Source organism: Macaca mulatta, chromosome 1 (genome assembly GCF_049350105.2).
Source record: "Macaca mulatta isolate MMU2019108-1 chromosome 1, T2T-MMU8v2.0, whole genome shotgun sequence".
NCBI classification, from domain to species: Eukaryota; Metazoa; Chordata; class Mammalia; order Primates; family Cercopithecidae; genus Macaca; species Macaca mulatta.
In genome coordinates, this window is record NC_133406.1 from 173373611 (window position 1) to 173401043 (window position 27433).

Below are 27433 nucleotides of genomic sequence, written 5' to 3' on the forward strand. Positions count from 1 at the left end.
GTACATTTGCTCTGACCACAAGGCATCCCTGGAGTCTCTCTGAATCTGCTGTAATTCTGGGGGCTGCTCAATTCACACATTCATTGCTCAATTAAACTCCTTTAAATTTAATTTGACTGAAGTTTTTCTTTTAAAACAAGGCAATTTGTGACTTCACCACTCTCAAAAATCCAGGCACTGTAGGTAAATTTGAGGCACAATGGAAAAGGCCGTGTAGTAAAGGAGAGAAATGGGCTTTAATATCAGCTGTGTTTGGCCTCAGGGCTTAGTGTTCAGTGATCCTGGGCTGAGGACTTAGCCTCTTTAAGCCTCATTTAAGTCATCTGCAAAATAGATCAGGAAGCTTTTCTGGCAGGGTCGTTTTGAGGATTAAAGGAAAGAAATCTGTAAAGAGTTTGGCATGGGTAAGTACTTATTAAACATTGTTCCTTTTATTTTTCTTTATCTGAATAAAAATGTTAACAGATTTTTCTAGTAAACAACTGAAATGACTAAATTTTGGTGACACATATACATGTAGTCTAAGTCAGAAAACAGAAATTCTGCAAAAACCTACCCAGTTCGGAGTGATCTGTTAAATATCCCAATCAGAGAAAGAATTGACAACATAACAGCAAAGACGATCATTCCCAATAAAAGTCCAATGTCTTCTCTGTTGTCTAATGAAAGGAAAGAAAAATAATTTTAACCAAGTATTAGTGTTCACGTGATACCAGAATTACGATTCTGTCTACTCTGCTCAAAGCAAAGGTCTCAAAGGAGAAAGGGTAGGGGGAAGCAACATTAACCTTCACCTTGGGCCACAAAGTGACTGTTTTTCCAGAGTGCACAACTACCCCAGGAAACAACTTTTTGTTTGAGAAAGCTGGGCTACATGTATCTGATGTCAGTGGGTTTTTAGAAGTGCATCTAGCAAATGTGGTCAGCTTGTGCATGCAAATTTCATGTAAATTCTTAGTGGTGAACTTCATTTGGCTTGTCTGACACAGGTGAGAATTCCCGACTGCTGTAACAATGTCTAAAGCTGGTCACAATCATACTGATTTTTTTTAACTTTTTGTGTGAGATAGAATGTGTGAAATTTGTCATCATTCTTCAAAATCTACTGCTCATGAAATTTTCCTAAGTTGCAGTTTCCTCATTATAAAATAGATGCATAACACTTATCTCATGGGTTGTTTTGAAGATTGAAGAAGATGTCTCAAGAAGTCCTAGCACAAGATAGGTAACTAATTTGTTTTGAAAGAAGTTTTTGGGTCTTGAGCCCTAGCAGCTATTAAAAATGTGGCCGGGTGCGGTGGCTCACGCCTGTAATCCCAGCACTTTGGGAGGCTGAGGTGGGTGGATCACATGAGGTCAGGAGTTCAAGACCAGCCTGGCTACCATGGTGAAACCCCATCTCTACAAAAATGCGAAAATGAGCTGGGCATGATGGTGGATGCCTGTAATCCCAGCTGCTCAGAAGGCTGAGGCAGCAGAATTGCTTGAACCTGGGAGGCGGAGGTTGCAGTGAGCCGAGATCGTACCATTGCACTCCAGCGTGGGTGACAGAGCAAGGCTCTGTCTCAAAAAATAAAATAAAATAAATAAATAAATTTTTTAAATGTGTACAATCTATTGCAAAATCTGGCAAAATCCACCTAAGCCACTTCTTACATTCAGTTTTAAGCAGATCTTTGTACTTTGTCTACATTTTCCTATGGAGGGCATAAGGCATATCTTATTGTCCAGAAACTTAACACCTGATGTGATTTTTTCAGTATGATGGGTTAAAATGGGCAATTACTAAAAGACTACTCAAAAAGTCTAAGTGGTATTTTCTTACCAGAAGTAAGGTGTCCTGTGGAGATGGAAGCAACTGTTAGCCCAGAATTCCATGTGTTGTGTTGGGATGATTTTGATGTGACCTGGGGAACTTAAACCAAAAGGAAAGAGCATCAGTTTCTTACATTTTGCACTCCGCTTGCCAAATTTCCCAACAGAGTTTCTTCCCTTGTTTAGAGAGGACTAAAGTAAACCAATAACTTTAATGGACTTGAAGGGTGGTATAAAAGCAATGGCCTTCGAGTGTGTGTCTTTTCTTCCTTTTATTTAATTGGGTAAATCTCAAAGGAGAAAACACTGCAAGGGCAATTATAATCTACCTAGGTTGTAAAACTTCAAGGTGTGTCCACTAATTTCATGAGGCTTCTAGGTGGCAAATACCAAGGAGTTTTATTTTACTGAGCCAGAAAAAATGCACGATAACTGATCTCTATTTGATTCCTTGCAATTGATGGTGCAATAAGGTTCAGATTTCCTTGAAGGTCTCCAAGATGTGTCACTTTTGCCTTTGCACAATCTTTGAGATGCTGTTCACCTTCTCCTGGCTCCTCATAAGAAACCTAATTTTGGTTAGCAGGCACTTTGGTGTTGTAACACCGGCGTGGGATGTCACCAATGACTTCTCTCTGCTCTCTTCCCGCTGGCAAAGATCCTGGCAGCCTGGTCTAGTTATAAAGGCTGTCAGGACACTGCTAATGAATGCTTCTGACCAAGGCAGAGTGAATAATCCTGGCACCTTACTTTCAGTCTGAACTCAAAGGGGTCCTGGTGCAGCCTTGCCGGTCTTCCCCTTCCTGATAATTAAAAGCTGACAGAAATGACTTCAAGGTCACAATTCTCCCAACTGGCAGAAGACATTTCTGAAGATGGCTCTAAGCCTTGGATCCCTGAGACTGATTCAAGCCCTGTGTATTCTGTCATTCTGATTTCAGTGCTCAAATTTTTCTTTTAAAAAAATTACTTTTGGAGGCAGGGAGAAATCACAACTTGAGGCTGAGATATCACAGGCTTGTATAAGGAGCAATGTGACTCATGTGACTGTCTTTGAGAAAAGGATCCTACATTTCCAATGAAAAGGTTCCTATGGGGCTTCAGAAATTTTTGAAAAAGGCTGGTCTGGCCAGACGCAATGGCTCATGCCTGTAATCCCAGCACTTTGGGAGGCCGAGGCAGGTGGATCACTTGAGGCCAGGAGTTGAGACCAGCCTGGGCAACATGGTGAAACCCTGTTTCTACTAAAAATACAAAAATTAGCCGGGTGTGGTAGTGCATGCCTGTAATACCAGCTACTTGGGCATCTGAGAAAGGAGAATCACTTGAACCCGGGAGGTGGAGGCTGCAGTGAGCCTAGATTGCGCCATTGCAGTCCAGCCTGGGTGGCAGAGGGAGACTCCATTTCAAAAAAAAAAAAAAAAAAGCTGTTCGGGGTGCAGGCATAAGTGTGAGGAGGGTAGTTTTCTGAGAACAATGGTTGAGGAATTTTAGGAGATGAAAACATCAGAAAAGCCAAAAGTTATTTCCTGTGGGTTTTTTTTTTTTTTTTTTTTTTTTTTTTATTCTGGCTTCTCTACAGCAAGAGGAAAATGTTTCACCGGGAATTGTGACAAATCAGAAATTTTTTTGGCTTCTCAATGTCTAAGTCTCTTTTGCTCCGTGGGTATATGTTTCCACCAAACTCTGAGGGAACAAGGTTATGCCTGATGGCCAACAGTCAGGTTTATTCATCTAAAGTGGTATCTTTACAGGCCAACATTCATTGGCAGGGAACTCAGGCAGGAGTCTGAATCTCCATTATTTTGAAATTTTAAGAATAAAAATACTGGCCAGTTGCAGTGGCTCATGCCTGTAATCCCAGCGCTTTGGGATGATGAGTGGGGGGGGAGGTAGATCACAAGGTCAAGAGTTCGAGACTAGCCTGGCCAATATGGTGAAACCCTGTCTCGACTAAAAATACAAAAATCAGCTGGGTGTGGTGGCAGGTGCCTGTAATCCCAGCTACTCGGGAGGCTGAGGCAGGAGAATCACTTGAACCCAGGAGGCAGAGGTTGCAGTGAACTGAGATCACGCCACTGCACTCCAGCCTGGGCATCAGAACAAGACTCCATCTCCAAAAAAAAAAAGAGTAAAAATACTACATTAAAAGGCAACACAATTTTCAATTTAGCAAGATCATGGGCTTACAGCATATGCTGCTGTAGTATTTTTGTTTTCACTTTTATTATTTTAAAATTAGCATTTTTAATTTAGAAGTAATATATGGTGTTGGCTTTTAATACAGGTTAATGTAATTCTGTTGTATAAACTACAGGTGGTTATTTGGCAATGAAACCTCATTCAGTTATTAATTTGCATCATATAAAAACAATGTTCATATCTGACTAGGATTTTATTAGCCCAAACAGGGAATAAATACAATCTTCCTTTAGAATCTATTTGTTATCATAGTTCCAAATTAACCAGGTGCATTAAATTAAAGTCATTCATAAGAGGTGCTTAATTCTCAGAGGGAAATTTCACAAGGAATCAGTTATCTAAAATAAGACAATTTATAAACACAATTGTCGGAGAAGAAATCAAGCCAATGTTAGGCACAGGACTGAAACGAAGCTATGTAGATTACATTCTTCATGGAATACTGCCACCACGTGGCTACGTCATTTCTTTTTAAATTATACTTAACATCTTTGTAAAAGTGGTAATTAAAGTACAGAAAAATTTTCAACAGGAGAAATAAAAAGGAGAAAAAAAGAACCATCCCTAATCCCACCCTTTTAATCTACCTGCTATTAGTGTTTTATGGTATTTGCAAGTATTTTAACATACAAAAGCATTCACAAGCACAGAATCTCACACACACACATGTGCATACACACACACGCACAGAGCCTTTATGACTGGAAACTGTTGTTTATATCAGTTCTGTCATCAGTGCATTGCCTAATTTGCTAAAAAAAAAAAAAAACTTCATGATATCTTATTGTATTTGGTGTTTATAGTGTTACATCCATAATGAGACAGTTCCGTCCTTGCAACAGAATATTAACTTATGCCTATTAATCTCACAGGACATACTTGAATATAATAAAAAAATCCAAATTATCTTTAATTTGGGAAGAATTTTTTATAAAACTTATACACACTGGCATCAAACTTTAGTCTTACAAGAAGACAATGTGCCTGTGGGAATTTAGAGTGATTGCAAACAAGAAATATGGTTTCTTATTATTGGACAAAATTTAAAGCATTACAACTATATTTTTTGGCCTACCAAAACACCAGGCTAGTTTAATCAAATCCACTCAGAGGGACCTGGTTTTAGTAATAATATATTCTATCTGTATCTTAAGGATGATGCCAAATCATCACCTCAGCTCTTCTTTCTACATCAACCATACTAGTCTGTTTTCATAACTGCTATGAAGACATAATCAAAACTGGATTTTTTTTTTAAGACAGAATCTCCCTCTGTTGCCCATGCTGGAGTGCAGTGGCATGATCTTGGCTCACTGTAACTTCTGCCTCCTGGGTTCTAGCAATTCTCCTGTCTCAGCCTACTAAGCAGCTGGGATTACAGGCACATGCCACCACACCTGGCTATTTTTTTGGTGTTTTTAGTAGAGACAGGATTTCACCATATTGGTCAGGCTGGTCTCGGACTCCTGACCTCAGGTGATCCACCTGCTTCAGCCTCCCAAAGTGCTGGGATTACAGGCGTGAGGCACCACACCTGGCCAAAACTGGGAAATTTATAAAGAAAAGAGGTTTTAATTGATTCGCAGTTCCACATGTCTGGGGAGGCCTCAGGAAACTTATAATCATGGCGATTGGAGAAACAGGCATGTCTTATATGATGACAGGCCAGAGAAGTGTGGAGCAAAGGGGGAAAAGCCCCTTATAAAACCATCGTATCTCATGAGAACTTACTATCACAAGAACAACATGAGTGTAACTGCCCCCACGATTCAATTACCTCCCACAACTCACGGGGATTATGGGAGCTACAATTCAAGATGAGATTTGGGTGGAGACACAGCCAAACCATATCATTGACCATGGGGCAAAGTGTGTTTTGTCATCCTTTTAAAGTGACCGTTTAAAGAGTATTAATTATATCTCAGGTAACATGCTAAACTTTACATGTTTTCTCTCATGTAATACTCACAACAACCCAATCACACAGACAATATTATTGTCCTCATCACACGGATAAGGAAACAAAAGAGTAGAATGGATAAATAACTTGCTCAGAGTTACATAGGTAGAGAGTGAAGAGTGGAAATTCCCATCCAGTTCTGACAGGTAGTCTGTGCTGATCTCATTAAATTAATAACTCACTTCCACAGCAGGATGGCTCAGGGTGGGCAGCAGAGTCAGCCCTGCAAACAGCCTCTCCCAGGATGAGACTTAGCATTGCTCCACTGAGGGCTCGCCAGGGTGTGTTGTGGCTGCCTGGCCTTGTGAGGCTCTCAACCCCACAAGCCCTACTGTGCTAACCCATTTAGCACTGATGCTTTAAATCTTCTAGCGTAGAGTTATTTTCTTCTTAAAACCGACTACTTTCCTTTATTACACAAGTAATACATGCTAATTACAGGATGCTTGAAAAGTATTGAAGGGTATGGAGAAGATAACACAATTTTATATTTGTTTGCCAACTAGAAACTATTATTTTAAAAAAATATGTTAACAGTCTTTTGTGTATATCGGTAGCCTAGTGGAGATCATACTCTTTAGTAAATGTTTTGTCTTGCCTTTTGTATTCAATTTTTTTTTTTTTTGAGACAGAGTCTCACACCATCACCCAGGCTAGAGTACAGTGGTGTGGTCTTAGCTCACTGTAACCTCTATCCCCTGGGCTCAAGCTATCCTTCAGGCTCAGCCTCCTGAGTAGCTGGAATTACAGGTGCACGCTACCATGCCCAGCTAATTTTTGTACATTTAGTAGAGATGAGGTCTTGCCATGTTGGCTAGGCTGGTCTGAAACTCCTGACCTCAGGTGATCTGCCTGCCTCAGCCTCCCAAAGTGCTAGAATTACAGGCATAAGCCACCACACCCGGCCTTATTCAATATTATTTAATAAAAATTTCCTCATTGTATTAAAAATTGTTCAAAACATCATGCTATGATGCTATGGCTAGTTAATATTTCATCATGTTTTACTGTATTTATTCAATCATACCCCTACAGAGAAACTGTATAGCTCAGTGGTTTCAAACACCAACTGCACACTCAAACAAAACTCAGTCCAAGTCCCGGCCCTACCAGATGGAGTTCCACGGCCCTGGGCAAGTTGTTTAACCTCTCAGTGACTCAGTTTCTTCATTTGTAAAATTAGATAAAAGCAGTGAGGTCATGAGTTTTGATGAGACAGTTCATATCAAGCACTTAGTACCATGTTTTACACAAATAAAACCTTAATCGGCATTAATTATTGTTATTGTTGAACTTTTAGACTGGTTCCAAATTCTTACTATTATAATTAGGTTTTGGATGTATATCATTGTACATAAATTTCCTTTCCATGGATTATTTCTTAAGGCCAGATCTCTACAAGAGGAATTACTGAGCCAAAGGGTGTAGACATCTCTGAGGTTTCTTGATTTACTTTTGCGCGTGCCAATCTTGATGTTGAAACCACACTAACCAAGACCTGCATCATAAAGGCTTTGATTAGAGCAGACACATGAACTTTTCTGGACCTTTCAGGAGGTTCTAGATACTCAAGAAAGAGGAGTCATATTAAAGGAGACAAAGGATTTTTTTTTTTAAATCATTGAAGATTCACCCCACCCTCCCTCCTATTTTTCTCAAAACACAAATACCTTCTTTTGGTTTCTCTCTTTCGAATCTCCTTTTAATAATTCAGCTGTTTCACAGCATTTAAATGCCATTTCTCCAAGCCAGGCCAGTTTAGCTCTGTGGTCAGAATTCAACATTATCGGGCCACGGGTAAAGAGTTGAGTATGTCAATTAGCAAGGCAAAACTAATGCCAACATATCAAATAGGCACCAGAAGCCCAGGGCAGGGAAAACGATGTGTCAGAACAATTTCATTACCACACCTTGAAAAACAAGTCAAGCAATGAATCATTTAGTGGATTACAGCGTCAGCGGTGTATATAAGGGTAGCAGGGTACACATAGACATATTCAAGGGTTTATCTTCCTTCCTATATTCCTAGGCTGTAGGTGCTTGGTATGTAGCGAGAAGGTAAGAAATCTACATATGGCAGTTACATTGTTAAAAAGAAAGAAAAAGAGGAGGAAAAGGCAAAAAGCAGTAGCCACCCAGGAAATTTTTCTAAATGACAAGGACCATACAGAGAAGGTCTGATGTCAAAGTGTAGCAAAACTCTATATGAAACAATGGACAGCTTCCAAGTCTACACAGTGGTCAACAGATTCCTCAGAAGTACACCCTTGCTCTCCAGGCATAGCATGCTCCAATCTGAATAGTCTAGTGGACATTTGCCATGTTTTATTTGCCCAGCACTAGGATATACTTCTTTGTGGGCATCCTAAAAAAGCCGAGAGGCAGTAGGGCTACAAGCAAATGGCCTAAACCTTGCAACCAGATGCCCCTCCCCTAACACCCAGGCTGTGAATGTGGACGGGGTGACACAGGGCTTCAGGAAACCACTTAGAATCCAATGTGGGCACCATAGCTGTATCCAGGATACAGTGACAGTGGCACCAGGGCAGGCAGTGGCAGTGATCAGTGTCAGCTGCAGGGTCCTCGCTAGACTTTTCCTAGGCTGTGATTTTGGCTGTGGTTCTGGCTCCTGCTCTCACTTGGATCCTGCTCATGCCAATTCTGCCAGGCTTTCTACAGATTTTCAGCTACCTTTCTAATCATTCTCTTTCTGCTTAAGATAACCAGGCTTGATTTCTTTTGCTTACACCTAAGCACCCTGACCAGTAAAAACTGCAATTGGTGGTAGTGGTTGGGGAGGTAGGGAAATGTAGCAGGACAAATGACGGTGTCATAAAGATGTCCGTGACCTAATCCCTGGAATCTGTGAATAGGTTACTATAATATTATGAAGTACATACTTTGTCTTCATCCTGCTTTTCTGGCATACAAGTTCTAAAATCCTCAGAATGCCCAAAGTGATAACTGTTATTTTGTATGCTAATGAGTTGATTAGTGGCTGGCAGCCCCTATGTAGCTTCAGGATGGGGGCTATTCAGAGGAAAGATCAAGGCATGATTAGAAGGTTGGGGTTTTTCAACCCATCCCCAACCTCCAAGAGGGGAGAGGGGCTGAAGGTTAAGTTGATCACCAATGGCCAGTGGTTTAATCAATCATGCTTATGTAATGAAGCCTCCAGAAAAACCCAAAGGCTTAAGTTCTAGGAGCTTCAGGAGAGCTGAACACCTGGAGGTTCCTGGCAGGTGATGCACCTGGAAAGCCTATGGAAGCTCCATACCCCTCCCCACATGCCTTGCCCTCTGCATCTCTTCCATCTGGCTGTTCGATTGTATCCTTTGTAATGCTGTTTATCATAAACCAGTAATTATAAGTGTTTTCCCAAGTTCTGTGGGACATCCTAGCAAACTGATCAAATCAGAAAAAAAGGTCATGGAAAAAAACCCTAACAAACAAACCCTATAGCCAATCAGATGGAAGTATAGGTAACCACCTATTACTTGAGACTGGCATCTGAGGTGGGAGTTGTAGGATCTGACACTATGTCTAGGCAGGTAGTGCCAGAGTGAATTAACTTAGAGGACACCCAGCTGATGTCGCTCAAAGAATCTGCTAGAGAATTTGTTGCTGAGGGGGAGAAATCCCCACACACATGTTGGTAACCAGAGGTCACAGAAGTGACCTGTGTTGTAAAAGTACTGTACAGCAGGAGAAATTGAGTTTGTTCTTTCTAGTCAGTTACCTTATAAGGTAAAAGGGAATTGAGAGGGAGTGGCTATCCTAGATGATATGGGTTGATCCAGTAAAATCACAAGAGTTCTTATAAGCAGAAGGGAGAAGGGTGAGAGTCAGAGAAAGAGATTGGAAGATGCTATGCTTCTGGCTTTGAAAATGGAGGATGGAGCCATAAGCTGAGGAATGTAGGTAGCCTCTAGAATCTAGAAAAGGCAATGAAACTGATTCTGTCCTGCAGCCTCCAGAAGGAGCATAACCCTATTGATACCCTGATTTCAGTCCGGTGATTGTGATTTTAGATTTCTCACCTCCAGAACTATAAGATAATAAATTCGTGTTGTTTTAAGCTATCAAGTTTGTGATGATTTGTGACAGTAGTAATAGGAAACTAATACAGAAGATGATGACTTCAAGAAGAAGCATAATCATAGGCTAGGCATGGTGGCTCCTGCCTGTGAGTCCAGCACATTGGGAGGCCAAGGTGGGCAGATTGCTCGAGTCCAGGAGTTCAAGACCAACTTGGCAAACATGGTGAAACCCTGTCTCTACAAAGAAAAAGGAAAAAAAAAGAAAGAAAAATAATTAGCTGGTCATGGTGGTGCATGCCTGTAGTTCCAGCTACTTGAAAGGCCAAGGTGAGAGGATTGTTTGAGCCCAGATCTCGTGAGCTGAGATCATACCACTGCACTCCAGCCTGGGTGACAGAGAGAGACCCTGTCTAAAAAGGAAGGAAGGAAGGAAGGAAGGAAGGAAGGAAGGAAGGAAGGAAGGAAGGAAGGAAGGAAGGAAGGAAGGAATGTTCTTTTTTCTGTACTAATAGGTTGCAAACTTCAGGGAAATTACAGAACTCTTCTGAATTGTTTCCTATTCTGCAGGAACTAGGTGGTTTATTAGAGGCAGGACCTGAAGAAGGTTAAATAAATCCAAATGAAAAGTGTAAAGTGATTAGTATTTCAAGAAACACTGTGTCTGTTTAACATGGGTTAGTAACAAAGAGTCTACAAGTTCAGAACCCATCTCTATGTGGACAATTCACAAATCTCTAATTACAAATAATAAAATGTTTGAAAAATACATTCTGTGTGGCATCATCTAATTTGCATTATATTTAATAGCACCAATATTTAGTTCCATTGACATAATATTTGCTTTTTCCCTTTTAGCCACTTAAAAACCTGAAAAATTAATGAGCATCTTTAAGGAGCCACTGGCAGTGCAACAACTAATACTGTTTTGTGAGAGTAAAGCAAAATGTTTAATATCTTGCTCACACTTGCCTCCCTCTGGAAAACTGTCAAAGAAAAAAAAGAGCAATATGATTTATCTGGGAAACTTTTCTATGGCAAGTAGCAATTCAAGCAAGTTAATTAGTCATCGTGAAATGTGACTGCCCTTCCCTCAGGCCTCTAACCTGTTAAAGGGATTATAGAATCTGTATCTTTTCTTCGTTAAAAAGGGACCTATATTACAATGCAGAATTGAAAAAGATACCTGGCTAGCCATTGTTTTTTCACCTTTTTAAAGTCAGTAGTAGCAAATGTAGATGACTGACTTATACATTTTCAGTGCTGGTTTTCTACACTGACAAATTGTCTTTTCCCCTTTGGGGCTCTTTCTGCAATGCTGAAAAACCGCAGTATTACAGTGGCTATCAAGATTGGTGGATCAGAAGCTCTAACTTCAGCAGCTCTCAGTGGTTCTCATGATCTCAGCTGAAACCTCACATCCAGAGACAGGGTGCGTTCTAGGCAGAAGAGGGTCACGTGTGATGTGATGGTTAATTACGACAACAGTCCTGTATCCTGTGCTTTGCGGGGTTCCTGTAACACCCAGGTGGACTGGGGTGGCCAGTGACTCAGGAGAAACAGGAAACAGAGAGGGGACCAGATAGTACTAGAGATAATGGCCTAAGATTCTCACATGCCCACCCTTTTCTGTCCCCCAAACCACTACTACTAAGGCTATGGTGATACAGACAGGAAACAGGAAAATACTGAGTAAATGAGGGTGGTTCCCTGGCAGAGGTCCCACCCTCAAGCCTGGACACCCACAGCCCTAAATAGAAGCAGGCATTCTTGTTTTCATGCCCAAAAGTTGCCTTTTGGCCCACTATGCCCCGCTATCCTGTAACCATATAAACTCCAGACCCCAGGTTCCAGAAGCAGACAGAGAGATAAACAGAAGAGCAGAAGAATGACAGAATGGCTCGGCAGAGAAGGAGAGAAGAAAACGAGAATCTGAATGCCAAGAGAAGTTCGGTTGGGGACATTCGGAGAGGAGATCAGCCACTGGACAGCCAAACTCCAGGGGAAGGTCATCTTCCCACTCTATCCCCCTTCCCGTTCCCTATCCATCCCTCTGAGAGCCACCTCCACCACTCAATAAAACCCCCACATTCATCCTTCAAATCGGTGTGTGACCCGATTCTTCCTGGACACTGGACAAGGACCTGGATACCAAGAGGGCACTGAGCTGGTTAACAGTTAAGCTGTCTACGGACAGCAAAGCTAAAATAGTGCACTGTAACACATTTCCATTTGGGCTTTGGGAGTCGCAGACATCCACCCCTAGATGCTACTGTGGGGCTGAAGCCCCAAGGTGCTCGCCCCAGCTCCTACACCTGCCCGTTTGTGTGCTCCCCCTCCCATAAGGGATGTGAGCAGGTGCCTTGGCCAAACAGATGAGCCACATGATATGCGACAGGGGTCAGGGAACTCTCCCATTTCGATGACTTGGGCAATCATATCCACACTGCCTTTCTGTCCACATTTTCTGCCCATTCCCTATGTTGTCTTTTATGACACTTCCCTCTTAAAGAGTGTGTCTGACCTCTACAGCAATGGTTCTTACACGTCACTGCAGATGTATCACTTGGCAAAGGGCTCAAGAATCTGTACTTCAAGAAGTGCCCAAGCATTCAGGCCAGGCACAGTGGTTCATGCCTGTAATCCCAGCACTTTGGGAGACCAAGGCAGGGGGATCATTTGAGGTCAGGAGTTCGAGACCAGCCTGGCCAACATGACGAAACCTTGTCTCTACTAAAAATACAAAAAAAAATTAGCCAGGTGTGGTGGCACATGTCTGTAGTGCCAGCTACTCAAGAGGCTGAGGCAGGAGAATTGCTTGAATCCAGGAGGCGGAGGTTGCAGTGAGCTGAGATGGTGCACTACGCTCTAGTCTGGGTGACAGAGCAAGACTGTCTCAAGAAAAAACAAAAACAAAAAAAAAGTGCCTAAGCATTCTTAATGTAGATTGTCCACAGACCCTCCTATGAGAAACAGTGCTTTCTAGACGGCCCATAACTAGCTGGTAAAGCACATGATGAATTGCCCGTGATGGTCCTGTCTTGGCTAAGACCACCTTTTTTACCTATCGTTTATCCTCATCTCAGACTGCCCCTTTCTTACCTATCCTATCCAAAACCTCCTATAGTACTATGGTTTCATTCTCATCACCTACCCCAAATCTGCTTCCACATCTTGTATTCATGCCAAAGTAACAGTAGTCAATAGCATCTTCTGGTTCTTTTCTCATGCATTTGCATTTCCATAACAAACACTGCATTAGAAATGAAGCTCTGTTGGCATAGTTTTATTACTAGCTAATGTGCAGTGAACGATTTTGTTTGGCGGGCAGATGCAGGACCCTACTAGGTCTCTTAGGAAGGAGACTAGCAGAGCTATAAATAACATGGGTGCTGGAATCCCATAGCCTGAGTTAGACCCTGGCTCTACCGTTTACCAGCCTTGTAATGTTTGGCAAAACTGCTTGGGCCATATGGTCTTCATCTGTGCAACTGGGATAATCATTATACTCCTTTTATAGAGCTGCAGTGATAAAGAAAGAACAATTCATATGTAAAATGCTTATCGAAATGCCCAACACCTAGTAAGCATCCAATAAATGTTAGCTATTTTTAATTATTATCCTGAAGTCACCCTGGGATTCAGTCTGTTAATTGGTCTCTTGCTATTATACCAGATAGAATAAATGGGTATTCTGGAGGATTGATTTTCTTTTTCAGCATAAGGCTTTGTTTGTCCTATTAAAGTCCAAATACTCTAAGTAAAAAAAAAAACAAACAAACAAAAAAAAAAACCAGAATAAGTCATTAAACTTGATTATAAGTGAGTTGGTTTGGTTCATTTCTGAGACCAGGTTTTTAATGGCCAAGCCAGGCACTATTCAGAGGGAAAGCCATGCAAAAGAATAAGAATGCTGAGGCTGCAGGACAAGCCATACCCACTTTAGGATTTGTCCTCTGGTCTTAGCTGTAGGCAGAATTTTGCAAACACATTGTATTGAGATGAATCAATTCAGTAATACACATGTCAGAATTTTAGAGACTAACTCAGGAAAGTCCTGCTTGGAAGAGGCATTATTGCCTGGGCTGTGTTTCTTCATAAATAAACCTTTAAGTACTGGAAGAGTCTGGCTGGCCAAAAAACCTCATTATCAAACAAGTTGGTTAAATAATGAATTACAGAAATGATATCATTTTATTTTTTCAATTGTGAGGCAATTCACTCTTCAGCTGTGAAGTCTGATTCTTACTGCTTTCATTTATATCTTTATGTATGATGCAATGTAATTTACATAATTATTATGCTTGATTTTTACTGTGTGTCTTCTCCAGAAGGAAACTTCTCCAAGACAGGGAATTTTGTTTCCTTTGCTCACTGAGGTTCTGCAAGGATCTAAAAATGCCTAGCACATGGTAGAGGCTAAATGAGTATTTTGTGAATGACTGTCTTTTCAGAGATCCCTTTTTAAAAAGCAATCAATATTAAAGATTCGCTAAAAAGCAGTTTGAAAACATACATCAGCATCTTAAAATGTGCCTAACTCTTGATGCAATAATTCCTCTTTAGAACTAAAGGAATAAAGACCATTTATATACAAAGCTATGCAAAGAAGTTTATTGATAATAGATAAAATGGAAATGACCTAGATGTTATTTAAGCAGGGAAATGCCTAAATAAATTATAGTACATACATAAACAGGAATGCTGTGCAGCCATGAAATCAGTTTTCAAAAACTTAGCAGGGTAGATTAAGTAAGAAAACCAGGATATAAAATAGCATATACACCACAGCCCCACCCATTGAAAAAATGCATAGGAAAAACTAGTATTAAATTAAATAAATGTAAATAGTGGGTATTTTTAGGTTGCACACTACGATAAACTTACATTGCTTTTACACACAGAAAAAAAGGTACATTTCCAAAGAGATTTAATATGAGCACTTTTCCTAACATACCTTTACTGTTTCTCATGTAACGTGTCTTAGAAAGGAATTTGTACCAAGAGAATAGTCTATGATTTCTCTTAGCTAACATGTTAAACTTTGATAAATCCAAGTTTTCAGGGGTACTTAATTTTAATTGGTAATTTTGTCTCTTAAGTGATTTTTCTCCTTAGGAAACAGACTTTAAATTTAAACTGGGTGTTCCTATTCCCTTCTACCTGAAGCTTAAGACTTTTATCTTTGTTTTATTTATTTATTTATTTATTTATTTAGAGACAGAGTCTCTTTCTGTGGCCCAGGCTGGAGTGCAGTGGCACGATCTTGGCTCACTGCAACCTCCACCTCTCGAGTTCAAGAGATTCTCCTGCCTCAGCCTCCCAAGTAGCTAGGATTACAGGCACCTGCCACCATGCCCGGCTAATTTATGTATTTTTAGTAGAGATGGGGTTTCGCCATGTTGGCCAGGGCGGTCTCAAACTCCTGACCTCAGGTGATCCGCCCGCCTTGGCCTCTCAAAGTGCTGGGATTACAGGCATGAGCCACCACACCCGGCCAAGACTTTTATGTTTAAAGAAGAATATTTGTAGTCCTATACTTAGAACACTTAAGTAAGCTGCTCCTCTGCTTCCCTGAAATTAAAGAATGAAATTGCTAAGGGATGGTGGGGAAAATGCACAGTATTTTTGACACTGGGATTAAGAGCCTTATAATCTACCAACTGAGCTAGCCAGGCAGTTCAATATTTTGAATAAGAAAACTTTTGTTATAGTTTAGGTGTCATTACCCACTAGCAATGTGCTATTTAGCAGGTCGTGCCCAGTTTCTGCTTTTGTAAAGTAGCGCTAATTACACTACCAAATGTGGTTGACATCATAATCAAACAAGCTTATATACAGTAGTACTTTGTAGGTAGTTATCAATTTGCATAATCTTGCTAGGCAGTTATAGAGTTCATTAAAAAATAATTGGCTTATCAACTAAATTCTGACTATTATAAAACGGCATCTAAAGTCCTATGAATTGTTAACAGTATCAACTTGACAGAACACCTTCAATTAAAAACTAACTTTTAAAAAAGAGAACTGATACTGAGTACTGAAAATAATTCCCTGGCTGGGTGCCACGGCTCACCCCTGTAATCCCAACACTTTGGGAGGCCAAGATGGGTGGATTACCTGAGGTCATGAGTTCGAGACCAGCCTGCCCAATATGGTGAAACCCCGTCTGTAAGATTAGCCAGGGATAGTGGTGCGTGCCTGTAATCCTCGCTACTTGGTAGGCTGAGGCATGAGAATCTCTTGAACCAGGGAGGCAGAGGTTGCAGTGAGCGAGATCACACCGCTGCATTCCAGCCTAGGAAAAAGAGCAAGACTCTGGAAAGAAAGAAAAAGAAAGGAAAGGAAAGGAAAGGAAAGGAAAGGAAAGGAAAGGAAAGGAAAGGAAGAAAGGAAAGAAGGAAGGAACGAAGGAAGGAAGGAAGGAGAAGGGAAGGAAGGAAGAAAGGAAGGAAGGAAGGAAAGAGGAAAGAAAGAAAAGAATTTCCTAATAAATTGTTTCTTTAACATTTTTAAATTTAATTTCTGTTTATTTTTATTTTTTTTAAATAGAAGCAGAGTGTCACTATATTTCCCAGGCTGGGTTTGAACTCCTAGGCTCAAGCAATCCACCTGCCTCCATTTCCCAATGTGCTGGGATTACAGGCATGAGACACTGCACCTGGCCAAAGTATTTCTAAGATTTGGGCAGTAGGAGGTACCAGAAGAGCTTTGCAGCTAGTCATGCTCTTTGCTCCCTCTACTAATTTGGCAGCCATCAATATTTATAATGTATATCAAAGTGCCTTGAAAACATATAACACAATTCCAGAATGTTATAATAATGCTGTGATTATAATAAAGTCCTTCATTTCTGAAAAGAAAATGTTGAATCTAGTGTATAAGGTACCTACAGTAGGGAGACATCTTTAGGTTAGTGGGGCCATTAGTACTACTACAATTACAATAGATTCATTTTATTATTCGCTTCAACTGAAGTCTATTTGGCTAAGATGTTATTGAATGGCATCAGTAAATGAATATAAGCTAATAATATTAGGAGTAGGAAAATATCTAAAGATAATAAATCAGCTAAATCCTGTTGATGAGAAGAGAATTCTGTGTTTAAGAGTGCTTTGCTTTGCATATAGTAGATAACGTTTATTGGTATGATTGTTTGGTGTCTCCTTTAGGAGAATATGTTCTGAATAATATTTTCTGAGATGGAGTCTCACTCTGTTGGCCCGGCTGGAGTGCAGTGGTGTGATCTCGGCTCACAGAAACCTCTATCTCCTGCCTCAGCTTCCTGAATAGCTGGGATTACAGACATGTACCACCGTGCCCAGCTAATTTTTGTATTTTCAGTAGAGATGGGATTTTGCCATGTTGGCCTGGCTGGTCTCAAACTCCTGGGCTTAAGTGATCCAACTGCCTCCACCTCTGAAAGTGCTGGGATTACAGGCATGAGCCACCACACCCAGATTATATTGATCAATACATGTTCTTAGCTTATTGTATGGCTCACAATTGCCCAGGATGTCACCCAGGTTGGAGTTCAGTGGTGTGAACATGGCTCACAGCAGTCTTGACCTCCCAGGTTCAAGTGACCCTCCTGCCTCAGCTAGCATGGTAGACTGCATCTGTAGTCTCAGCCACTTGGGAGGCTGAGGCAGGAGGATTGCTTGAGCCCAGGAGGTAGAGGCTTCAGTGAGCTATGATCAGAGCCTGTTTAGATAAATAATTCTTCCTGTAGTCCCAAAGCAGCTGGGACTATGGGCGTGGGCCACCATGCCCGGGTAATTTTAGTTGTATTTTTGGTACAGATGGGGTCTCTCTATCTTGCCCAGTCTGGTTTTGAACTCCTGGGCTCAAGCAATCTTTCTGCCTTGGCCTCCCAAAGTGCTGGGATTACAGGTGTAAACCACTGCACCCAGCCTCTCAGGTGGTTTTTATGCCCAGGAATGTTTGAGAACCATTATACAAATTACAGTAAGCCTTAAGAAAATCAAATCAAAATAACAATTTAAATGTTACCATCTGCCCTAGAATAGTTTTGTCAATTTTGGTCGAAGTTAAAGAGAAAAAAATATTTTGTAGTTTATTTTGTTTTTGTTTTAAACTTATTTATATTATTATTATTATTATTATTATTATTATTATTATTGAGACCAAGTCTCGCTCTCTTGCCCAGGCTGGAGTGCAGTGGTACAATCTCAGTTCACTGCAACCTCCACTTCTCGGGTTCAAGCGATTCTCCTGCTTCAGCTTTCCGAGTTGCTGGAATTACAGGCACCCGCCACCATGCCCAGCTAATTTTCGTATTTTAAGTAGAGACAGGGTTGCCCCATGTCGGCCAAGGAGGTCTTGAAGTCCTGACCTAAGGTAATCCACCCACGTCGGCCTCCCAGAGTGCTGGGATTACAGACATAAGCCCCTGCACCTGGCTGTTTTAAACTTTTTTAGGAAACACAGTCTTGGTCTGTCCTCCAGGCTAGAAAGCAGTGGGATGATCACAGCTCACTGCAGCATCAAACTCCTGGGCTCAGGCAATCCTACCACCTCAGCTTCCCAAGTAGCTGGGACTACAAATGCATTCTACCACCCAGGCTAATAATAATTATTATTTTTTTGTACAGACTAGGGTCTCACTACATTGCCCAGGCTCATTTCGAACTCCTAGGCTCAAGCAATCTTCCTGCCTTGGCCTCTCGAAGTGCTGGGATTAGAGGTGTGAGCCACTGAGCTCAGCAGAAAAGATACATAAAGAAAAGTCCAAGAGAATAAAATATATAAGTGCACTCACCTGTTTCAGGTGTTTTATGAAAAAATGGTGAACTCCAAGCCTGCCAGTACCTTTTGCCTGTTTCTTGACATCTCACTTGAAATATGTACTTGATGTTTGGCTCCAAGTAGAATTCTGACTGTTGCACATATGTAAAATTGGTGTCAAATTCTTTAACCTAAAATGGACGGATAACAAGAATAAAATATGGTGTGCTTTTAAAACAGTTATTTTATTTAGCGGAAATGTATGGAACACCTATTATGTTCCAAGCTCTCTTCTGGACTCTAGGAAAACAAAGTGTTCTTTATATAAAACATGACCATACATAACCAAATACTGTCTCAAACATTAAAACTGAAATACACACTACTTTCCTTGAGATGGAGTCTCGCTCTGTCGCCCAGGCTGGAGTGCAGTGGCTTAATCTCGGCTCACTGTAACCTCTGCCTCCCGGGTTCAAGCGGTTCTTCTGCCTCAGCCTCCCAAGTAACTGGGACTACAGGCGTGCACTACAACACCTGGCTGACTTTTTGTATTTTTAGTAAAGATCAGGTTTCATCATGTTGGCCAGGCTGGTCTTGAATTTTTGACCTCAAGTGATTCGCCTGCCATGGCCTCCCAAAGTGCTGGGATTACAAGTGTGAGCCACTGTGCCCAGCCCACACTGCTTTATGTTTGACAACTGTCTCAAATCTTGAGAAAGTCCAAATATAATATTATATATATATTTATATGTGTATATATATATATATTTATTTGTGTGTGTGTGTGTGTGTGTATATATATATATATATATATATTTTTTTTTTTTTATAGGGTCCCACTCTGTTGCCCAGGCTGGACTGTGGAGTGCAGTGGCTCAATCACAGCTCACTGCAATCTCCACCTCCTCCTGGGCTGAAGTGATCCTCCTGCCTCAGCCTCCCAAGTAGCTGAGACTTCAAGCATGCACTACCATGACTGGATAATTTTTTATTTTTTTTGTAAAGACAAGGTCTCATTATATTGCCCAGGCTGGTCTCCTGGACACAAGTCATCCTCTGCTTTGGCCTCCCAAAGTGTTGAGATTACAAGAGTGAGCCATCATGCCCAGTCTTAATTTTGGAATATATTCTTAATTTTGGAATATATTCTTTTAATGGGGTGGAGAAATGGTAGCTGATAGCACCTGTTTGAATTTCCCTCTCCCCTGCAGCTGGATATTTAGATCAATAATTCTTCCTGAATGATGAAATAATTTTACTCGCTAATGGTGACTTTTAGAAAAAAATACCTATAAGCTAAGCTGTAAATTGGTCCTCATTGCAGGTTATTGCAGATTCTATAAGGCCCAATAATATACACACACACACACACACATATGTATATATCTATATATATGTGTGTGTATATATATGTGTATGTGTCAGAGAAAAATTAAAATATTAAGAATGTTGAACTGAGAAATCCAATGGAGGATAAAGAAAATAGCTGAGGGATAAACACAAAAATCTTTTTTTCCCTGGAGCACTACACCCTGCTATAAAACATAATGAAAAATGAGCCCCAAACAAGCTGTTTCAGTTGGCAGAAAGAAACCAAGGCATTTGTACAGCATCTTCAGTATGTTCTAGAAACTGATTTACCGGGAAAAGTGAAGCATGATTGAAAGGCAGACATAAAATATGTCAATATGCCTAGAAATGCATTTATGCAACAACTAGGTGAAAGCAGTTATTAGATACTCATGAAAGAGAAAGTTAGAACGATTGAGATTAAAAAAAAAAGAAGAATGAGGTATCAACCTCTCTCAGGGATACTTCCATTTAAAACCCAACCTTAGCATTAATCCTTAAAACCTGCAATGCTCTGAAAATGTAAAATTCATGGAAGTATTTTTTGGGGATGTCATCTGCCCTAGAATAGTTTTGTCTATTGAGAGATGGCTTATGGAAACTCTGAATGATATTTTTCAAATTCTGCATGAAAGATATCATTCAGAGTTTCCATAAGCCATGTGTCTATTCATGGCCCTGGAAATTTTCTGCAATGTTAATATAACTGGAGAGTGTCTGAGGTCTCCTGGGATCTAGAGAAATTTTACCTACTGTGCCAAAGATTTGACTTTCAAATGCACTCTGCTTCATATTAGTGTCTCTTGTAAGGAAGCTGTTATTCTCCAATATGCTTCTTACCATTACATTTATAGATAAGTCCTCTCGAAGGAAAGAAATACCCTAAAGTATAGCCAGAATTCCGAAATAGTAAGAAGAATGTTACGGAACTGTTATCAGTTGTTTAAACCATGAGACAAACCAGGTGGCTGCTTAGGGCCCTGTAAGTACAACATGATACCTCAGGATGATATCTTTGGAGGCTAAAACAAATATTGAAAAAGCTGGACTTAATTGAACACCTCTGTCAATAATATAATTTAAAGAGTGCAAGAAATTTTGAAATAAGTCAATTTCTACTTAGAGCCTCAACTCTGAAGGTTGGGGGTCATTGAAACTTAATGTTCATCAGTTTGAGATCTCTCTTTTCTTAGGTTAAATATAAGTTCCTGGGAACATCCTTGGGTGGAGGGAAGAAAAGTCTCCAATACAGTTAGAGTTCTATAATCCCTCTACCTTTCCCAACTATCAATGTGGGACATGGCACAGGATCAGAGGGTCCTTGGTAACCCACCAGTGTCTAAACCCTTGGTTTCTCCCTTTACCCTACAATCTCCTCCTCTTTCTGCCCAGGTAATTTTTATCTAGTGTTTGGAAGAGGAGGGAAATGGGGTGGTGATGGGGAAACTTATTTGTGACTAATCATATGTTCTTCCACATTTTCTGTCTTATACCAACTTTTAGACTTGGAAATGCCAAAGCCAAGGATTTCTCTTTGCTATCTGTATGCTGTTCTATCAGCCCTTCCAAGAAAAGAATAAATACTTGGTTTTGTGCGGCCTAAGTTAAGAATGGTTTTCTCATTTTTAAATGGTCGAAAGAAAATATTTTTAAAAGACTACTTCATGGTGCATGGAAATTATGTGAAATCCAAATTTCAGTGTCCAAAAATGAAATTTTATTGGAACAGACTATGCCCATTCATTTACATAATTGTCTAAGACTGCTTTCACGCTACAAACACAGAGTTGAGTAGTTGAGACAGAAATCTTATGTTCTGCAAAGCCTAAAATATTTACCATTTGGCCCTCGAGTAAAAAGTTTGCTGAGACCCTGGTGTAGCTTAATTAGAGAAATGAGTCACCAATAATCCACTTACTTGAACACATAGCTAAGATTTTTCTGCCTCTGTCACTAAAATTGGACACCATTAAAGACAAATAATAATAATAATAATAGTAATGGCTAATGTTTCAATGAAATGTTTCATGTAGCTAATGCTACATGAACTTGACATTATAAAAATCAATAGAGATGCAAAAAATGATCATGGCACATCCCTGCCTTCCATGAGTTCATAGTTAAAGAGTAGAGAAACAGAAGTGTAAACAGGCAAGTATACACAATGTGGCAAACGCCCCTGAAATAGAGTATATGGAAGTGGGTGTGGATTGCTGTTTCCAACGGGGAGCTCAATTTTTGACATGAATTTGAGGGGCCTAGGAGACAGCCCATAAAGATACCAACAAATAGCTAGAAATGTAGGTCTGACTTTCATGAGAGTTGGGAGGGCTCCAAGTTCTAGCCTACATACAGGTGTAGCTGAGGCCTTGGCAGTAGGTGAAAGGAGTAAGAAAGAGAGGAAACAGTGAGATGGTAGGTATGAAGGGAATGCCAATGTTTAGGGAACTGGCAGGAAAAATAATTTACAAAGGAAAGAGCATCCAGAAATACTGATAGAAGACTAACACATTCTTGAAATGGGAAAACCAAGAGGAGAGACATTTTCAGGACAAGGTGGTCAACAGTGTCAAATGCTAGAGTAGGATGAAGACTGCCAAGGTTCTTGGTCTTTGTTGTTTGGAAAAATGCTACCATCTTCCTCTCCTCGCACGAACTGGTTCCAGCAGCAGGTGGAGAGCCTGATGACATTTTGAGGTGGATTGCAATAGCCCTGGTAATTTCCCTGCCATATATCCTGTCCCTTTACTATGTAGCTTTGAACATTCTCCCATTCTGGCTCTGGTTTGCCCATGTGGCTTACTTTGAGCAAGCAGACATTGGTGAGCCTGATACAAGCAGAGGATTGAAAGACACTGGAGAGATTGGGTGTAGGTGCTCTTGCCCTCTGCCATCACCATAAGGAATGCCCAGGCTAGCCTGTTGATGCAGAAAGAAGACCGGGAGACATGTAGAGGAGAGCTCATGAAAGACATAGGAGTGAGCCAGCTGAGCTGTAAACACATGCCCAATCCCAGCAAGCTCAATTTAGACCAGCTGGGCCCCACTGACAGTGAGAAATAAAAGTTTATTGCTATATGTCACTCCAGTTTTTGCGGCAGTTTGTTACACATTATTGTAGCAGTAGATAGCCGATATACCAATCCCTCTTATTTCATGTAAATAGGAGTATGGAATAAACTAGAAAAATGTTTAGAAAATAGAAAGGAATTATATCACCAGTGTCTCTGAATAAAAGTTTTCAGAAGCCAACTGTTTTCTAGTTGAAACTCTTATTCTCTGCTCCCCCTGGTGGTGTTACATAGGCCATCTTGGTAACAGGTACATTTGAGCTCACTTTTCAAAACCTTCTCTTTGTCAGAAGTGGCAAATGGAACAGAAAGAATATGTGTTATCTCATCTGCTCTTCATAACAATCCTTTGTGACAGGTAGTATTAGCTCCATTATATAAATAGGGAAATAGAGTTTGAAAGAGGTCAAGCCAGATTTTTTTGAACTTATACCATCAGTAACTAAGTGTCTCTCACAGACTCTACATCACTTTAGGGACTCGATAGATTATCAGAAAATGAAAAGGCAGGTTTCAAACCAACTTTGAAAAGCTAGTTATATTTTGTAATCAAGACTACATAGTAGGTGGTTTTTCTCTGAGATGTTTATTTTCTTTCTTTTTATAGAGATAGAGGTCTCACTATATTGCCCAGGCTGCAGTGCAGTGGCTATTCCAGGTGAGATCATAGTGCACTACAGCCTCAAACCTCTGGCTCAAGTGATCTTCCTGCCTCAGTCTCTCAGGTAGCTGAATATAGCCTTGTGCCTCCCCCCGCCAACTGAGATTTATTTTCTTCTTGCTATCTCTGAGCCTTTACTAAAATCTGTATCTGTTCCAACCTGGTGGTCCAAGCTAGACTGCTAGGGAATTCAGAAGGGAGAGAGGTGAATGAGGTTAGAGCAAGATGTTTGTAAATGTTCTCCCAGAGGCAGTTGTGTCTCCAGAGACAAAATCTGAAGCTTTGACCTGGAACCATCTCTCAAGAGATAACTACAGTCATGTGTCACTTAACAATGGGGCGATTTCATCATTGTACGGACATCACAGATTGTAATTACACAGGTGGTATAGCCTACCACACACCTAGGCTATATGGTACAGCCTATTGCTTCTAGGCTACAAACATATAAAGCATGTTACTGTACTGAATCCTGCAGGCAATTGTAATATAAATCACTAGGTGACAGAAATTTTTCAGCTGCATGATAAGCTTATGGGACCACCATCATATATGCCATCCATCATTGCCTGAAACATGGACTGCTGCGTGGCACATATTCTCCTTGCCTCATCACCTAATTCCCTTAGATACTTCACAGTCTGTATGTACCTTAGCTAAAGGGGCTGAAAAGCACCCTCAATACTGTGACTTTCAGGTGGATTCCTTTGCTCTACTATCCCTGCTGCATGGCTCCCCTAGAGGCTAGAGAGTAACATTACTAGCTAGCATTTAGTGAACAATTACTCTATTCCAGGCTTGTAGCTAACTTTTTACATCATTGGATCCCCTTTCCCCCAACAAACAGATGAGGTAAGTGCTTATCTTATCCCCATGTTATGTGTGGGAATAATGAGGCACAGAGAAGATAAGAAACTTGCTCAAGATTGCATGACTAGGCCGGGCGCAGGGGCTCACTCCTGTAATCTCAGCACTTTGGGAGGCCGAGGGGGACAGATCACTTGGGATCAGCCCGGCCAACATGGTGAAACCCTGTCTGTACTAAAAATACAAAAAGTAGCCAGACGTGGGGGCTGGCGCATGTAATCCCAGCTACTAGGGAGGCTGAGTCAGGAGAATTGCTTGAACCCAGGAAGCGGAGGTCGCAGTGAGCCAAGATCACACCACTGCACTCTAGCCTGGGCAACACAGTGAGACTCTGTCTAAAAAGAAAAAAAAAAAAGATTGCATGACTCAGCTAGGAGCAGTGGTTCATGTCTGTAATACTAGCACTTTGGGAGGCCGAGGCGGGACGGTTGCTTGAGCTCAGGAGTTAGAGACCTTGACACTAGCCTGGGCAACATGACACAACCCTGTCTCTACAAAATAATTTTTTAAATTTAGCTGGGCATGATGGCATTCTCCTGTGGTCAGCTACTCAGGAGGCTGAGGCAGGAGGATTGCTTGAGTCCAGAAGGTCAAGGCTGCAGTGAGCTGAGATTGTGCCACTGTGCTCCAGCCTGGGCAGTAGAACAAGACCCTGTCTCAAAAGGGGGAAAAAAAATAGATTGCATGACTAGAAAGTAGCAGAGCCAGGCTTTGAACTCTAGAGCCTGTGCTCTTGGCCACAAGGCTTTCCTGTCGCTTTGAAGTAAACCTCCCACCTCCAGCAGTATCTAATGGAGGTTGAAGTGGTAGAAGAGACCTGTAATCTTTGGTATCCTCTCACTCCTCTTGACTCTGCCTTTCCTGTCTTCCTACAGAAATGCAGAGACAACACTTCATGCATGACCCAGATGAAATTGATAGTAGCAAATGTAAACAAAGCTTCATTCTGCTACAGTGCCTTGGCTTCAGTGATCTGGATAGAAATGGTAATTCACTTTTTCTGTGTTAGCGGTTGTGTTTAACGGAAACGTGGTAGATTGACTGAGGGAGTCATGAGTTTAAAAAAACTTAAAAAAAAATAATGATGGAGGAGAGAGAACCTGGCTTTGGATTGAAACCTATCTTTTCATTTTGTAAATATTTATTTGGTCTTTGAAGTGATGTAGAGTCTGTGAGAGACACTTAGTTACTGATGGTATAAGTTCAAAAAAATCTGGCTTGACCTCTTTCAAACTCTATTTCCCTATTTATATAATCGAGCTAATACTACCTATCACGAAGGATTGTTATGAAGAGCAGATGAAATAACACATATTCTTTCTGCTCTATTTGCCACTTCTGACAAAGAGAAGATTTAGAAAAGTGAGCTCAAATGTACCTGTTACCAAGATGGCCTATGTAGCACCACCAGGGGGAGCAGAGAACAAGAATTTTCAACCAGAAAACAGTTGGCTTCTGAAAACTTATTCAGAGACATTGATAATACAGTTACTTTCTATTTTCTAAACATTTTTTTCTAGTCTATTACCTACTCCTATTTACATGAAGTAAGAGTATTTGGTATCTTTTTTTTTTTTTGGAGACAGTCTCACTCTGTCACCCAGGCTGGAGTACAGTGGCTCCATCTTGGCTTGCTGCAACCTCCACCTCCCAGATTCAAGCGATTCTCCTGCCTCAGCCTCCTGAGTAGCTGGGATTACAGGAACGCACCACCACACTCGGCTAAATTTTTTGTGTTTTCAGTAGAGACGGGGTTTTGCTATCATGGCCAGTCTGGTCTTCAATCCTTGAGCTCAGGTGATCTGCCTGCCTTGGCCTCCCGAAGCGCTGGAATTACAGGCATGAGCCAATGCACCCAGCCTAAGAAACTTGGTATTCTTTAATATCATTCTATGACTGTGATACTATACAAGGACCCCAGGTCTCTTATTAGGATAAAACCCCATTAGTTCAGAATTTAAGACTTGAGAATTTTATTTGTGTTGTTTTGAAATGTATCTAAATTCTGCATATTGCAAAAGGAATTCAGCAGGATCTTCACTTGATTATGGATCAAATGATGCAGAACATGGATCCCATTTAAGTGGAATGCAAACTACCAGAAAGTTCACATTTATGATTTGAATGAACACAGGTAAACAAGTTGACATAAGGAATTTATTTTTAATGAGTAATTTTTAGGGTATATAATAAAATTAGTATAGTTTTACCCCCATCTTCTTGATACTTTTAAGATATATTACTCTATAGCAAAACTGTTATGCAGAATCAGTCTTAAACAGTAAAAGGATTTGGGATCATGCTTAGCACCAAAGAAAAATTAAGTTATGTTTAATGTATGTTTTAGTGTTAAATATACATAATTTTATTTAACTCTCTGAAAACTGGTAATTTCACAGCTGATACATAACTGTTAATTAAGAAAAGCCAGGCTAGGTGCTGTGGCTCATGCCTGTAATCCTAGCACTTCGGGAGGCTGATGAGAAAGCTAGGGGGAGGATTATTTGAGGCTAGTTCAAGACCAGCCTGGGCAACATGGCAAGACCCTACAAAATATAAAAATAAAAGTAAATTAGCCAGGCATAGTGGTGAGTGACTGTAGTCCCAGCTACTTGGGAGGCTAAGGTGGCAGGAGCACTTGAGCCCAAGAGTTTGTGGCTGCAGTGAGCTATAATTGCACCACCGAACTTCAGCCTGGCTGATGAAGTGAGAGCCTATCTCT

General features: G+C 40.8%; 1 protein-coding gene across 1 annotated transcript in view; it reads right to left on the reverse strand.

The window, feature by feature from the left end:
• The window catches only part of IL23R (interleukin 23 receptor), an 87892-nt gene that overhangs the window by 21276 nt on the left and 39183 nt on the right, over positions 1 to 27433 (reverse strand). Inside the window, exons 7-9 of the mRNA XM_028832665.2 lie at positions 18797 to 18953; positions 1826 to 1915; positions 557 to 659 (exon numbers count right to left, since the gene is read on the reverse strand). Of these exons, the coding sequence (XP_028688498.2) occupies positions 557 to 659; positions 1826 to 1915; positions 18797 to 18953 (350 nt within the window). The remainder of the gene's footprint in view (positions 1 to 556; positions 660 to 1825; positions 1916 to 18796; positions 18954 to 27433) is intronic.